Source organism: Morus notabilis, unplaced genomic scaffold, assembly GCF_000414095.1.
Source record: "Morus notabilis unplaced genomic scaffold, ASM41409v2 Scaffold966, whole genome shotgun sequence".
In the NCBI taxonomy this organism is placed as follows: domain Eukaryota; kingdom Viridiplantae; phylum Streptophyta; class Magnoliopsida; order Rosales; family Moraceae; genus Morus; species Morus notabilis.
This window is the reverse complement of record NW_010364907.1, coordinates 135,153-152,443: the sequence shown is the minus strand read 5'-3', so window position 1 is coordinate 152,443 and position 17,291 is coordinate 135,153. Positions and strand designations below refer to the sequence as shown.

General features: G+C 36.7%; 1 protein-coding gene across 1 annotated transcript; it reads right to left on the bottom strand.

Annotated features, from left to right (window-relative positions):
- Positions 1-654: 654 nt before the first annotated feature.
- On the bottom strand, positions 655-2,604 carry LOC21412648 (chalcone synthase 2). The gene is made up of 2 exons (XM_024171539.1): positions 2,356-2,604; positions 655-1,957 (listed from the first exon to the last, which is right to left on the bottom strand). Exons 1-2 carry the CDS (start codon positions 2,549-2,551, stop codon positions 954-956), a joined length of 1,200 nt encoding a protein of 399 aa, XP_024027307.1. The 5' UTR covers positions 2,552-2,604; the 3' UTR covers positions 655-953.
- Positions 2,605-17,291: the final 14,687 nt, after the last annotated feature.

The following is a 17,291-nucleotide window of genomic DNA, read 5'->3' as shown; positions in this document are numbered from 1 at the left end:
ACTTAATAAGGATTAATTAAAATAAATGAATCAAAGAAAATATTTCGTAACGGACTTAATTAATTACTTATTTGTGGTTAACTATACTCTTAATCAAATAAGGAAACTTTAAATCTAATTTCTTTTCTTAAAATTAATTAACTTTTGTTAATTAATTTCCTGTCTTATTGCAAAGATGCAAGAGAGAGAGTGGCAAAGATATCGGCATGAGAGCTCTCTTTTACTAAATTTAAATAATGGAAACATTACAATGTTTGATAGTGTGCTTAAGTATTTAACTGATTTAATGCAACAGTTATTAGAGGGGGAGGCGGAGGAGGGGAGAGAGATGCCTAATTTCTTAGTAGAATTCATCAAATTCATCAAACAATTTCAACAAATTCATCAAATAACTTGTCTGGTTTAGGAAAGAGCGGAGGAAGAGTGGAGATGGATGGACCCGTCAATATGAACTAATCTTTCAACAAATTCATCAAATTTATTAAATATTATTCTACCCACCAAAAACTCTTTTAGTAGAATTAATAATTTGGTAACTAAATAAATAAATATAATTAATTCTTTATAAATAAATAAATATCCAACTAAAAAGAGCAGAATATACGCAACTTATCATCAAATAATTATCTAACTTTATAAATTGATGACTGAAACTTAGAGAATAGTGAGATTTTCATTCTCTCTTTTACAATTATAAAACTGAAATATTAAGAAACACAAGATGAATACATTATACAAAACAAATTACAAAACTGTTCTTTTTATCTTGATCACTTATTCTATGATTAAAAAAAATAGTTTGTGCGACACAATCTAGATCAATGTAATGACATATTAGTGTCACATATTAATTAAAGATTGGGGTCTCGCAACATGGAACACGCAAGTAGAATCCGCATTTTATTAGTTATGATGCTGAGTATTGTTGATACCACTAAGCATTATTCCACGATCTAGGCAACAATAGGGACACTCTGCAACACCACTGTCTCCACTGTTAGTCCTGGCCCGAACCCAAGCAGAACTCCCCACTCCAATCCGTCACCAGTGGTGCTCTTTTTCTCCTCCAACGACCTCTTCCTCATCTGATTCAGGATAAAAAACACAGTTGCACTTGACATATTTCCATACTCGCTCCACACATTCCAAGTGTCCTTAAGCTTCTCCTTCTCCAGCCCAGCTTTCTCTTCTATCTCTTTTATAATGGAAGCACCGCCAGGATGTGGCACCCAAAACACTGAGTTCCAATCATTAATTCCCAATGGGCCCAATGCTTCTTCCAAACATGTTTGAATGTTTTTGCCAATTATCTTTGGCACTTGCGGAGATAAGACAATTGTGAGTCCGCAATCACGTAAATGTCCCCCTACTGTGTTTTCTGAGTTAGGAAGAATAACTTCCGACGTAGAAACAAGCCGAAATAATGGTCTTTCGACCGACCCTTCATCCGGCACATTGGCACCAACAATCACAGCCGACGCACCATCAGCGAAGATTGCTTGGCCCACTAAAGAAGCACTATCATCCTCCGAGGGACCGCGGAAAGTTGGAATGGTGAGTTCGGAGCAAACAACGAGAACACGTGATCCGGGATTGTTTTCGGCTAAGTCCTTCGCAATACGAAGGACAGTGCCGCCGGCGAAACAACCTTGGTGGTAGAGCATGACTCTCTTGACGGATGGTTTGAGGCCAAGAGACTTGATCAGCTGATAATCAGCGCCGGGCATGTCTACTCCTGAAGTGGAATTGACAATGAGGTGAGTAATTTTGGATTTCGGTTGGCCCCACTCTTTGATGGCTGCTATTGCTGCGCTTTCACCAAGCTTCGGCATCTCCACAAGTTTCAGATCCATACGTGCGTTAAGTGATGGAGCATCATAGGTACACATACTCGGGTTTTCCTTGAGGATATCTTCTGTCAACCTCATGTGCCGCTTCTTTATCAATGATTTCTCACCTGCATGCAATGATATGTGTGTCACTTAATCTAAAATTTTCTATGAAAATAAATGAACTGTAAGGAAAAGTTCGTGGAAGAAAATGGTACACAATATTTAGTTAAAGAGAGCAAATTGATTAGAAATTTATCTCCTGTAAGTGTTTTAATTCTATCTCCTGACGCCAGATGATAACAGGAAAAAATAATAACAAAAAGATATATTATAACTCAAACTAGAAAGAAATTTAACGCCCCAATATTATCTGCTGTAACTATATGATTTCAACGAAACAGTGTTTACGGACCATATTGTAAGATCAAACTACTTAGATTATCCTACAAATTTTAACAACGAAAAACAATGATCGCTTGAAATATATTATGATAAAAGATTGGTTTCTCATTGATTTGCTTACAAATGCGCTTGAACTTTTCTTTCAATTCTGTCTTGTCCTCTGAATTGGTGACTCTGAAGTAGTAATCAGGATAGTCAGCTTGATTGAAGAAGTTATCAGGATTAGCTGTGCCAATTGCTAAAATTGAGGCTACAGCAGGTCCACCTCGTCGGATCACTGGCTGGCTTCCCTCCACGGACACGTTATTCGGCGCCATAGTTCGCTGCTTAAAGGGAACACTGAGTTTAAAAGGTTGAGAAGAGAAGGAATAGATGCAGGATATGAAGGATTTGCACTTGTTTCTCTTGGCTTTTATAGACGTAAGGGTACTGTTATAATCCTTGCTGTAGTTCTGAAATGATGTAATAATTAATCCAATTAATATGGTTTTTAATAAATATTAGTCGATCACGTGTACTAAATATCTTAATTGTACGTGAGAGGAAGTTTCACTTTTTGTCTTTTCTGAAACTATTAGATGAAAACCCGCATTTGGATAGAGTACTGAAAGAAAATATCTGTGTTTTAATTCATTTCCACAGCCAACAACTTGCTTTCCTTTCGGTAGTCAAAGTCAGGCTGTTGAGTACGAAAGAATAAAATATTTCAATTACGCGTTGGTTCCACCTTCTTCCTATAATTTATTTGTAGAAATATATAAATTAGGTGCCCAAATATTTGGATTATTTATTTATGGAATTCTTTAGGTTGTTGACTAGGAATGATATAAATAGGAATCAAGATCTGTTGTATTTCGATTGTAGTCTTATTTATGTATTTTTAATATTTTGTTTTTATTTATGGAGTGAGATATTTAAATTTAAATTACATGATGAATAATTATTATAAATCGAGATAAGAATATAGAACATCACATCTATTGTTGTATGGTAAAACAACAAACTCTAAATTAGACTCTAACTGGGGCCACAGGCCATAAAGAAGAGCATTAAATGAACAACTCAGCCTTAAGAGCCACGTCGGCATATAGCCTTCATGAGGGTCGACTGTAAAAAGGAAGCATCTGATATGGATAAAAAGTCGCCGTTGTGAGAAGGGGACATGAAGTCGACCTCACTCATAGGTGATAACAAAGAGGTTAAAGGAAGCGTCTAAAGAGTCGAAGTTATGCAAAGATAAAAATATGAAGGATTATCTCCGAGATTCACTATTTGTAATCTAAAAATATGAAATTTAAATATGGAAACTGGCCTGATTAATTGTGATCTTCATGTTTTAAGAAACTATCCCAAAAGATAAGAGATATATCCCCGAATTTAAATAGAGAAACATGCAGGGGGTGGTGACCTAAGTTAAAATAAGGGATTATAGGTCAAAAAATCTCTAAGTCTCATTCTGAGTATTAGTTCGTATATGCTCTTTCAAAGTAGTAAATTTTCTCTCATTCTCATTGCGAACGTAACTCTCGAATCACAGGGAACTACAATAAATTTTTTGTGTTCTTGTTTTAATTTTTTTTAATTGTGATTTAAATCATTAAATTTACGTTAATCGTTTAGAAATTCGTTATTATTCGTCTATATACATTAATAGAGAATACAAATAAAAACAAGTGTGGGTAATGAAATTTTTTATTGTCATTAGTGACGGCTCTGCCGCCAAGTAAGGCATTCTAAGGTATTTGGACAACTTGGTCGTTTTCTTGACGGATAAAAGTGTGGACGGATCTGGACGTAATTAAAGTGATAATGGATGATAGGAACCTTTTTTGAATTATTTTCTAGCTACGGACAGTATTAATTCAATTATATCCCCAACAACTACATAATAAGGGAAAATCAAGGCGGCTTAGTCAACAACATACAACACATTTACAAAACATTTTTTGCATCCCTTTTTGTTTTTTTTGAACTCTTCCCTACTTCTCCAATATTTGTAAACATTTTTTTTTCTATGTAAATATATTTTCTTACGTAAAGTAAATGTTATATGCTTAGCACTTTCACATTGAGCTACAACATCGTCTTTGGCGCTTCCGGTTTCTACACCCATGTGGCACTCACCAACCCTTCAAAGTTAATATGGTGAGTGCGTGAAGGGAATTAGGACACAATAATTGAAGTGATGGCATATTGATAGGGGACTTTCTAATAGATTTTCTACTAATTAAACGACAGTAGTATTAGGCTAAAAACTACAATAAGGAAAAGTAGAGGCGACATTAAGATTCAAATAATACTAAATGATTTAACAGACGTCATAGCAAAACGATTTAATAGACGAAATCAAAGACTGAAGGAAGGAAAAAAAAAAAAAAAAAGAGCTCATGAAAATATTTTATTATGTTATAGAAATTACAAACACTTACGGACTTATTTACACAGGTCTCCTTCCTAGATAATATCGCCGCTGTGACGAATCTCCACAGTAATGCAGTTTAGCATGCACCATACGTCTTCTATTCACCTGATAAAATTCCTTCGCGGCAGAACTTCCTTCCGAAAGTAACAAGTCTCTCTCGAAAGGCGTAATGATTAACACTCAAAGACGTTCAAAAGCACATACATATCTTTGAATATTTGTCTATAAAAACTCTCAAACTCAAAGACGTTGTCTCAGAATGTTTTCTTTATTAAAGCCGTACAAAGTGAGCTAAATGCAAGTCCGTAAAATAAGGTCTCTAAAACTACTAGAGAATCTCTCCCTCAAAGATCTTTTCTTTTCTCCACAATTCTCTCTTAGATTATTTCCACAAAATTTTTTTCCTTCCGAAAGTAACAAGTCTCTCTCTCGAAAGGCGTAATGATTAACACTCAAAGACATTCAAAAGCACATACATCTCTTTGAATATTTGTCTATAAAAACTCTCAAACTCAAAGACGTTGTCTCAGAATGTTTTCTTTATTAAAGCCGTACAAAGTGAGCTAAATGCAAGTCCGTAAAATAAGGCCTCTAAAACTACTAGAGAATCTCTCCCTCAAAGATCTTTTCTTTTCTCCACAATTCTCTCTTAGATTATTTCCACAAAATTTTCTTCTTAAAATATCTAGGCAATCTCACCAATAAAATATCTCTAATTCTCTCAAAAAAACATCACACATAATCTCCTTTTAAAGTAACTCCACAAGAAAATCTCTCTAAAAAATCTTCTATAATTTTTTTCTCAAAATAAAATCTCCACGAGTTTATATGCTTCATTATCTCACTTAGAATTCCTCTAAACACACGGATCAGATAAGCCTCCCTTTAATTTGAAACACCAAATCCCATTTGAACTTTAAACTAAACCCAATGCTTTAGTCTACTCACACCACACCTCCACGTTTGTTTGTAGTATTTTAACGTTCAAATTCTAAAGTTTATCTCACGTAAATCACTAACCAAGTCCAGCCAAATCATCTCCAATAAATTCAAATATGCAACTCTTAAACTTGAATTTAAATCTTCTCCACGTCATATTCGGATTACTTCACAAAAAGAATCTTCTGCAATCCGAAATGTTCTTGAACCTATTTTTTGAATTTTTATAGGATTACCAATAAATAGCCAACTAATAAAACAATATCCCCTTTGGTATTTTTTGGCCTAAAAAGATTCCAAAACGAAAAAAATTGGAAAATTACATTGTTCTCCCCCTTTTTATAAAAAATAAGCCAAAGACACAAAGAAATAAAAATAAAAAAGAAATTCACACCCTAATCACATCTTCAGCAGCTGATTTCGCAAATCATGTTTTGACACTTGTTGCAACACTCTATGCAATACTTTGCACCAGATATCTTCGAAGGCATTGATCTCTGTAGCTGACTCCCCTTGAATATTCTTTGTGTCTTAGTCCTTCCTGAATGTAGTATTCTCCCATGTATAATGCTCTTAACACCTATCAACCCCTTAGTGCAACCACCATCACAATACCCATTATTAGTAGTACATGTTTTTGAAGAAGTATAAACTTTATGACATTTCAAATCAGATTTTCTTACCCACACACGTCTAGGAAATTTATCTTGCACATCAATATTCATTTTAGGCATCCTTCTTACGGAATTCGATGGATTATAAGGAGCATACCTCTCTTCAAAGCATTCAAATACTTATAGCAACTTGGTCTTATGTGGCCAGGTAAATCGCAGTAAAGGCATGTGGGGAGGAGCCTTTTATGTTGAGAGAGTGAGATAGTAACCTTCTTACTGGGAGTAGTCGGAGGCTTAAGAGCAGGCGTCTCACTCACAAACACTATATTGGACTTTGAGCTCTCGCCAGTATAGCCAAGGCCATGATGATCACCACTCAATTTTCCTAACGAGAGAATGCGATCTAATTTTGCAATGCTAGAATTCATCATCTTTAATAACTTTTGAGTGTGCTTAAATTTAGCGCTTGTCTCCTGTAACTTTCTCTCTTTTTTAACAGTCTAAAATTAATAGTTCACAGCAACCCTCTTAAGCACATCATTCTCTTTGATAAGCTCATCGACTCGCTCCTGCAAAGACTTATTCATTTTAATTACCAGGACCCATTTGTTAAACATGGTTTCATAAGCTTCCTGGATTGTCTCCTTTGTCAGTTCTTCAGCGTCACTTGAACTGTGAGAATCTGAAAAATCTGTGACTTCTTCTGGTTTTTCAGAGTATGTTGCAGATTGTGTTGTATCAGAGTTTGAGACACGCTCTGTATGTAACACTAATGTTTCAAACATCTTGATAGGCATTGAATGCAACATAGTTGTTCACATGATCATCATCTTCCTGGCCACCTTCAAAATCCTTATCACTCCATGAGACATTGAGTGATTTCTTCATCTTCATCTTCTCTTTCTTCTTAAGAGTGTTAGCACACTTAGACTGAATATGGCTATAAATGTCACATTCTCGAATTGGACAACTCTATTTTTCGTCTTCACTTATGAGTTGTTTGCTGCAACTTTGTTTTTCTAGAAGTTGTTGGTGTTGCCAAAGAATGGGGCTATTCCCTTACTATTCATATTGGTCATAACCTTGTTGAAATTCTTCAACAATCCTGCAATGGACTCGGCCAAGTCTTCTTCGTCATCGAAATCTGTTTCTTCAACTTCGAGTTGGAAAGCAATTCCATTCTCCTTTTTACCTTTCTCCTTCTTGTTTTGATCTAGGTTCATTTCATACGTCTACATAGAGCCCATTAACTTGTCAAGCCTCATAGAGTCAACATCATTTGCCTCTTTAATGGCAGTGACTTTGTAGACGAATCTTGGGGACAACGATCTCAACGCCTTCTTGACCAGTTTTGCCTCAGGAATTTTTTCTCCAAGAGTAAATGATTCATTAGTTATGTCATAGAGATGAGAATTGAAATCTACAATCGTTTCAGTTTCAAGCATTCGGAGATTTTTAAAATTGGTAGCCAAAATCTACAACTTTGACAATCTGACCGTTGCGATGCCTTCAAGAGCGGTCCCCAAAATCTCCCACGCATGCTTCGCTGAGTCACTTGTAGATATTAACTTGAACTTGTTGGCGGCGACTCCATTGAATATATCTTTGAGAGCACGAGAGTTGTAGTTAGCCAACTTTTCTTCATCAGTTGAACACGAGGCTTTAGGCTTTAGAGACTCATTCCCTTAAGCATCCTTAGTTACCATATGTGTCTAGCCATTTAGAACAACACGCCATGCCTTCTCATCTAAGACCTTGATGTAAGCCTTCATTTGGGCCTTCCAATATGAATAGTTTGAACCATCGAGCAGAGGGGGACGTACAACTGAACCACCTTCTTTCAGAAAATCCATTTCAAATGTAACATGATCTCACTGAGCGAACGATCAGTGAACCGCTCTAATACCATGTTTTAGACTGATTGTACGTTTGGTGTTCCAGATGGTGTTTTAACACTGTTCGGGATACGGCTTAATTAATTAAGATCCAGATTAATTGTGTTCAGTTTCTGGAGCGGAATAAAGTATCGAAATAAAAAGAGCACGTAATGTGATATCACAATTCAGTGCGTACACATACATCTGTAGGTTAGGCTATAAGATTTCAGCCCGAAACTTGACTAACCTGCCCTACCTGACCTTACGCTACCTGAAAACATAAGATTTTTTTTTTTATTCAAAGAGCCCAACTTGCACTGTGCGGGTTGGGGCACGGGGCGGGCATCCTGTGACCCGTCATTCCCCGACCCGGCCTTGTGAACATACACAGTGTAAAAAAACCTACTCGGTAATCACTTTCACTTCTCAGTTCAGTCTCGCCTCCCGGCTCCCTCACCTCCTGGCTCCCTCGCCTCCCAGCTCCCTTGCCTCCCCTTGCCGCCTCTTCAGTTCTCACTTCCCAGTCTCCCTCAGTCTCTGACTCTTCGTTGCTCTTCCTCTTCTCACAATCGCGGCCCGATGCCTTTTCCTCATCGTTTCTTCTTCTTTTAAACATCTCGAAGTAAACGCGTTTGGTTAATAGATTTTGGCCGCGGAGTACTTCAATCCCGGACTCTTTTCTAATGACCAAGAATATTAGGGTTTCGACTCATTTAAGTTGACCGAGTCAAAGTTTGTTGACCAAGAGTCGACTAAAATGTCACTCTGAAAAAGTTAGTCAAGAATGGTCAAAGTTGACTAAGTTGACCAAGTTTCTGAAGAATGCAGATAAAACGCGCAATGGACAGGAAATTAAGCTGAACCAAAATAGGATAATTATTAAATGATCAATGGTTGAGATTTAAAGTAACTTTTTAGATGAAGGGTTGAGATCATGCCACTTGCTTAGTGAGGTGGCCGGCCAAGCTTGTACAAGAAGCCAAGAACTGAGATATTTTGGTGAAATTTTGCAAAAAGGTCCCTCAAAAGTGTCAAAATTATATTTTAGTCCTCTCACTTTATTAAGTCCGGTTTTTAAGAGATAAAAATATCCCCAAATGTTCATTTTTCATGTCATGAACCGTGGGAGTTCATCCAAGAGAGAGAAGAAGAAAAAAAATTACCAAAAGTGAAGAAAAGTAAGTTTCAAGCGAGAATCGATCGAACTACCGAGGATTGGTGATTCCAGAGTTTGTTCTTCATTATTCTAAGGTGAGATTTCAGTTTTACTCTCCTTTTTCTTACCTTGGCTGAATGGTTTGGATGTGGTAGAGATTATGGAGAAAGTTTGCTAAGTTGATAATTGAGTTTCAATTGATGAAGGAATTGAAAGCTTAGTGATTAAAGGATGAATTTTAGGTTGTTAGATTATGTTTCTAGCAACTTCTAAATATGAAATCCTTGTGAGAAATTTGATGGAACCCTAGAGAATGGTTCCTAAGTTGATTAAATTGTATGAGAAAGATTGTTAGTTATGTTAAAAGATGAAGTAACGGATAAAACGAGCTAAAGTTAGCTCGGGAAACATAGAAAAATAAGGTGAAACTCTGCCGAAATTTAGTTTATGAATTTGAAGTTAAACCTAATTTTAGTTCTAGAATTTGAGGCTAAACTTGGTTTTAGTTCTAAATAGAAGCTACATAATTGTTAAAACAGTTTTGGTGTTGAACAGAGGAGTTCGCTGAAGAACTCGAAGTATAATCTCAGGAAAGTACGTCAATTTCAGACTTTGCTAATAAAAAGTAAGGTAATCAGGATTCAATAAACCTAATCTTTAAATTAGAAACAAGGTTTTACAATCCTTAAGATAGAAAAAGAGAAAGCGAGCCATAAATAGAGAAGTTAGACTTTCTTTCAAGCTTGCTAAAATAGAATAACAAGTGATAGTTAATCTCACACTCTTAATGGGTGTTCATTCTTAGAAGCAAGAAAGAAAGAGAACAGACTCTTTAGCAAATAGAGGATTCCACTTCCTAAAACAGGTAAGTAGGAATCTCGCCTACAGTATAAATAGATTTTAAAATGAACAGTACACATGAATTATATGTGTTTGAGTACATTTAATGTTATGTATGCTATGCTATGTTGTACTGCATACACTTAAGCAGTGCACATGAATTATATGTGTTTAAGTACATTTAATGTTATGTATGATGTTAGATTGCATACACCTTAATAAGTCAACAGGAACTTATAAGAATAATCTCAGTTGAGGGCCGTACCAGCCTCTGAGAGGGAGGTAACTCAGGCTCTGCAAGGGAGAAAAAAATATAATAAAGTCATCTGAGAAGGAGGCATTTAGTTTAGTTTATAATCACGATGTCATTGGGAACCTTGCAAACCCTTACGTCCCAATGATTGCGTGAAAGTGGATGAGCACTCGGACCCATCAGTAAGTAAGATAAGTTCAAATAGTAAAACACATACAATAAAACTTTGATAAGGCATCATAAATCAGCATAAGCAGCTTATGCATATCTTTCATGTGAACTTTCATTTATTTTGCGAGTAATAGTTCCTACTTGCTTAGCGAAAGCACATTTCAGAGTATTTATACTGTAGGTAAGCAACCTGCACATAATGTTTGATGGACTAATGGCGATGCAATGGACGAGCGGAGTGGAGGTTGGGGAATGGATACCGCACGCAGTTATTTCTGCAACAGTTAAAAGTTTTAAAAAGATTTTGTTGAATATGTCTATGAACTTGTGTTTTGAAAGTTGGCAGTATGATTGTTAAGTTTGTCTAAGCTAGCAGGATTTTGAGAAGCAAAAATATAACTATGTGTAAATTCATGCTTTAGAAAAAGGAATTGTTTTTGAAGTATAAACACTTTGCTCTGTTCAAAAGTGGAAACCCGAATTTATGTCGTTACGTAAGTTTAAAAAAATTGATATAGTTCTTTAAGCAAAAGAAACTTATGCTTAGAATATAGCATTCTATACAACGTTTTAAAGGAAAATACTACATCATTTTATATAGCATTTTAAAAATAAAATGCTACAGCATTCCTACAGCATTTTAAAGAAAATGCTGCAGCATTCTAGGTAGCATTTTAAAAAAAAAGTCTTTCAAATTTTGGGAGTTTTAGAAATTATATGTTAAAGTTAGTTACAGTGACGGCCAACTCAGTAGGGTCATCACAGTTGGTATCAGAGCCGGTATCCTGCCATCCTACTCCACACTATTGCGTGCCTATCCACCACAACCTAAGTAAGTAGAATTTAAAAGAGTAAATTAGTTCTATTTTTCAAGATTGAATTAAATTGTTAAATCATGTATATTTAGGATTATAGGATTTGATATGGCATCCTCCTCTACACCACCATCAGATGGAGTTCCATACAATCCATTTATGGCACAGTTAGTAATAGTTTTCTGAAACTCCAATCTGAGCAACTATGAGGGTGAGACCCATGTAGGGAGGACACATGAATGGTTGATTCAAACACATGCGATTTTTGATGCCTGTGGAATACATCGGCAGTATTGGACTACTTTAGCCACGATGCAGTTAGTACGGGGGTCTAGGGCTTGGTGGAATAGTCTAGAAGTTGATTCCAGACAATTGAAGTGGGAACAATTTGAGTACCACCTTCAACAGTGGGTAGTCGCAGCTTCGGCACCTCTAGTGCCTCAGCCAGTGCCTGAGGTACATGAGTTATGTCAGATCTTCCTTAGATAGGTTTTAGTATGGGGTGTGCAGGCTGGTGAGCCAATGGTATCATATCATCACCGTTTTGTGCACGAGTTGGTTCCGAGTTGTCCATTTCACCTTAATGATGAGGACTTATGCCTTTTGTTTATCAAAGGGGTACCCAGATGGATTGGAGATGCAGTATATCTCTACCAGTTAATCCCAGATTATTATCAGATACTAGAGCTAGTGCTTGAGATAGGGGCTATGCTTGATCCATCCATAGTCTATTGATATGGTTCAGCTGCCTCAGGAGGGGATACCAGATATACCAGTTCCCCGACCAGTTACACCTCATTCAGCTAAGGACTTTATCAGGGATGACGATGAGGGCTAGGAGTATTCTTCACCTCCGGCATTCAGTTGTACCTTTGTGTAGTACTTACTTTTGATGTATAGTGAGAAGTGATAGTCACTCCCAATAGAAGTTTTGTGCAGTAGTTTTATACAAATGGTGGTACATAAATAGAAAATGGGAAGTGATACACAGAGTACACTCCTAACCGTTTAGTATCAAAGTTAGGTTATATAAGAAACCAAGCTTATCTAGAACTTAACAACGTATGCTTGTATTAAATTAAAGACTTATATGTGAATTAAAAGCCTATGAGAGTGAAATTATCAAGAGAAAGTTTTATGTGCCTCTTATATGCTAAAGAAGAAAGCTTACCGCTGGTGGCAGATAGTAGAATTAAGAAGGGACATCAATTTGATGACCTGGCAAGATTTTATTGAGGAATTTAATGAGAAATATTTCAATTTAGACAATATGGCAGCCCAAGAGGACGAGTTTAATAGCTTTCATCAGGGAGATATGTCAGTGGTGGATGGAGTACATAAATTTAAGCAATTAACTCGCTTGTGTCCACATATGGTGACCTCTGAGCGAGAAGAAGTCAGAATGATGATGAAAATGTTTAGAACTGACCCCACTGTAGTAATTTACAGTGGGGGTAGACCGCCTACAATTGTAGAGGAGTGTGTAGGGCGGGCAATTTGTGCTTAATAGTGCGTTAAGCAGAATAGGGAAGAAAGGGCCAAGTTTTTCAAGGACAAAAGAGAAAACATAGTTAAGGAAAAACAGAACCTAGCTGTCCAGTCAAAAGGCTAGAGTGACAGCTCAGGCCAGAATAACAAGCCACATGGACAGAGCCAAAATAAAAGGAAATGGAACTTTAACCCCGAAAACCAGAGAGGCCAACCACAAAAGAGAAATAACACCGGGCGTAGTAGCAATGGCTATCCCGAGTGTATCAAGTGTGGGAGAAAAAATCCGGGAGAATGTAAGGTTAGAATAAGTGGTTGTTACATTTGTGGCAAGGAGGGCCATATTGTCAAGAATTATTTTTCCAACCCTCAGAACCGAGTAGGTCAGAATCAACAAGGAAATCAGAGTTAACCAAGAGTTTCAGGAAATCAGTTTCATGCGATCCAAGCCATGATCTAAGGGCCCCAGATTTCCTAAGGAAGGTTAGAAGCTCCAAGACCCCATGCTCGCATTTATGCCTAGACTAGAGGTGATACAGAAGCTGGTAATTCCGCAGTGGTGACAAGTCAGCTTCCTGTAGCCAATTATGATGCTTATGCTTTATTTGATTCTGGAGCAACACATTCATTTGTGTCATCAAAGGCTACTAAACATCTAGATAGAACAAAAGATAGTATGAGCCAACCTTTTAGGATCGCTTTACCGTCTGGGCAAATTTTAATATCTAATTATTGGTTGCGCAATGTTCCACTAATTATTGACGGTAGAAAGTTGTACGTGAATTTGGTTATTATTAGTATGAGTGATTACGACGTTATATTAGGAATGGATTTTCTGAGAAAATATAATGTCGTCATTGACTGTAGAAATTGAAAGGTTACATTTAAGCCCCTGAGGAAGAGAAGTTTACCTACACGGGGACGTTCCAAAAGTAGTCAGTGCAGATGATATATGTAATGAGAGCAAATAAGATGTTGGCTAATGGATGCATAGGATATCTAGTCAATTTGGTAGATAAGTCTAAGGAAGTTAAAGTAGGACTGGAGGACATTCCAATAGTTAAACAGTTATTGGAAGTCTTTCTAGAGAAACTACCGGGACTTCCCCCAGAGCGACATATCTCTTTCGAGATAGAATTAATACTAGGATCAACGCCAGTCTTTATGGCACCATATCGGATGGATCCAGCTGAGCTTAAGGTGAAATTACAAGAATTAATAGACAAGGGTTTTATTCGCCCGAGCTATTCACCATGTGGAGCACCAGTTTTATTTGTTAAGAAGAAAGATGGTACACTAAGGATGTGTATCGACTATTAGGAGCTAAATAAGATTACGGTTAAGAACAAGTATCCATTACCAAGGATCGATGACTTGTTCGATCAACTGAAGAGAGCCACATACTTTTCTAAGATAGATTTGTGCTCAGGTTACCACCAACTTTGAATTAGGGAAGGTGACATATCGAAGACATCCCTTAGGACTCGTTATGGACATTACGAGTTCCTCGTGATGCCATTTAGATTGACTAATGCTCCAGCAGCATTCATGGACTTAATGAACCGAATATTTAAGAATTTCCTGGATAAGTTCAGTATTGTCTTCATAGATGACATCTTAATCTATTCTAAGACTAAAGAGGAGCACGAGGAGCATTTGAGGACTGCTCGACAAACCCTGAAGGAAAATCAGTTGTATGCCAAATTTTTAAAGTGTGAATTTTGGTTCGAAAAGTACAATTTCTAAGACATGTGATATCCAAAGAAGGAATTATAGTAGATCCCACAAAGATTGAAGCAGTAAGTAAATGGCCAGCGCCGAAAAGTGTGACAAAAATACGTAGTTTTCTTGGTTTAGCAGGATACTATCGACACTTCATTGAGGGATTTTTAAAGCTAGTCACTCCACTCACAGCTCTCACGTGTAAGGAAAGTAAGTATGAGTGGACCGAGAAGTGTGAAAAAAGTTTCTAATAACTAAAAAGAAGACTTACTAGCGCTCTGGTGCTAACTATTCCGGATGCAAAAGAAAGAAATTTTGTAGTCTATAGTGACACTTCTAAGCAAGGATTAGGAGCCGTACTTATTCAAGGAGAAAAAGTGGTCGCCTACGCCTTTCGGTAACTAAAGAATCATGAAAAGAACTACCCAACGCATGACTTAGAGCTTACAACGGTAGTTTTTACATTAAAAATATGGCAACACTATCTGTGTGGAGCGAAATGTGAGATCTATACAGATCACTAGAGTCTCAAGTATATCTTTACTCAAAAAGAATTGAATATGAGACAAAGAAGATGGTTGAAACTAGTAAAGGATTACGACTGTGAGATCCTTTATCACCCTAGAAAAGAAAATAAAGTAATTGATGCACTGAGTTGAAAGTCATCAGTGACGTTAGTGGCAATTAATGTTCTACCTCAACTTCTACAGAAAGAGATAAATGATCTCAAAATAGAGGTGATTTCAGGAAAGTTATCATCTCTAACTCTCCAACCAACCATCCTTGAGCACATGAAGGATAGCCAGGAACTAGACTCTACCTTGGTTAAGTTAAGAAAAGAAATCCTTGAAGGTAGAGAAACAGGATTTAGTCTTTCAGAGGACGGCATACTTTACCATAAGGATAGGACATGAGTCCTTGATGATGAGGAAATAAGAAAGCAGATCCTTTTAGAAGCGCATGAAAGGCCTTACTCTGTTCATTCAGGAACAACTAAGATGTATAAGGATCTAAAAAAGTGTTTTTGGTGGCTAGGAATGAAAAAGGATGTAGCTGAATTCATATCAAAATATCTTAATTGTCAGAAGGTTAAGGCAGAACATCAGCATCCAGTAGGGAAACTGCAGAAGATCAATATTCCAGAATGGACATAGGATCAAATCACGATGGATTTTATAGTAGGGATGCCTAGGACATCTGACGGCCACAATGCAATTTGGGTAATCGTAGTTCGATTAACCAAATCTACCCATTTTTTTGCCAATCAAACTCAGTTATTCCATCGAATGACTAGCAGAATTATATGTGTCAAAGATAGTGACACTGCATATGATTCCAAAATCTATCATAATCAATCGAGATGGTCGTTTCACATCTAGATTTTGGAGAAGTGTGCATGACGCAATGGGGACTAAGCTAAACTTCAGTACAGCTTTTCACCCTCAGACTGATGGTCAGTCAGAGAGGACTATCTAGACTTTAGAAGATATGCTAAGAGCGTGCGTCATGGATTTCAAGGGATGCTGGGATAAAAAGTTACCTTTGATAGAGTTTTCTTATAACAACATCTATCAAGTATCAATAGGTATGGCACCTTTTAAAGCCCTGTACAAGAGGAGATGCAGGTCCCTAATTCATTAGTAGAGGATGTACGACGCATCAGAGAGAGACTAGACACAACTCCCAGCCACCAGAGGAGCTACACGGAAAACGTCGTAGACCTTTGGAGTTTCAAGTAGGAGACCTAGTTTTTCTAAAAGTTACACCGATGAAAGGAGTAATGAGATTTGGTAAGAAAGAAAAACTTAGTCTAAGGTACATAGGACCTTTTGAGATCCTAGAAAGAGTCTGTAAAGTTGCTTATAGACAAGCTTTGTCGTCAGAACAGGCTTCGGTACATAATGTTTTCCATGTATCGATGTTAAAGAAATATATACCAGACCTGTCACATATGTTGCACCGGGAACCGGTCGAGGTGCATGTAGACCTAACTTAATGGGAGAAACCATTTCAGATTCTAGCTCATGAGGAGAAAACTCTAAGGAATAAAGTGATTCCTTTAGTTAAAGTCTTGTGGCGAAATCATAATATTAAGGAAGCTACATGGGAATGAGAGGAAGATAAGAAGAAAAGCTACCCTGAGTAATTTTAATTTTCGGAACGAAAATTTTTAAGGGGGGTAGATTGTAATGACCGAGAAAATCCTAGAATTAAATAATGTATATTTATTTATTTAAGTCAAGGACTTTTCTTAGTAATATACTGTCATATCTTGTGACTGAAGGATTTATGGAATTAATATCAATATTCCTAAATTCTGTAGCAAGTTTTATGATTAGTTCATATTTTAAGAACCTGTGAATTCAGTTGATAAATTCTTACCGCAATTAAGGCGGAAGAATTCTCAGTGCGTATACAATTGGAGACTCATAATCTTAAGAATCTCTTAGTGCAGTATAATGTTAGCAGCGTATAGAGAAATGCTCTGACATTTAAGGAGAAAACCCTTAAATTTCAAACAGATAAGATGAAATTAAAAGGGTGGTGTTTCAGTAAAGAAATTTAGATGCAATATGAGTTTAGAAGTTAACAAAGTCGAGAACTGAAATTTCCTGTCAACTAAGTAAATTCTCAAAAGTCAGTATGAAGTAATAAGAATAGCTATAAAAATAGAACATTAAGGAGTTATTACCAAGTGTCCACTAAACCTTGCTTATGTAAGCAACATGACATCAAGTAAGCAATTAGAAATTTAAGTTA

What these genes read in the sequence shown, in the direction of transcription:
- LOC21412648 (XM_024171539.1), bottom strand. Translation starts at nt 2,551, where the DNA reads ATGGCGCCGAATAACGTGTCCGTGGAGGGAAGCCAGCCAGTGATCCGA. An exon ending in AGAAAAGTTCAAGCGCATTT is followed by an intron (nt 1,958 to 2,355) that starts GTAAGCAAATCA and finishes CATTGCATGCAG; the next exon opens with GTGAGAAATCATTGATAAAG.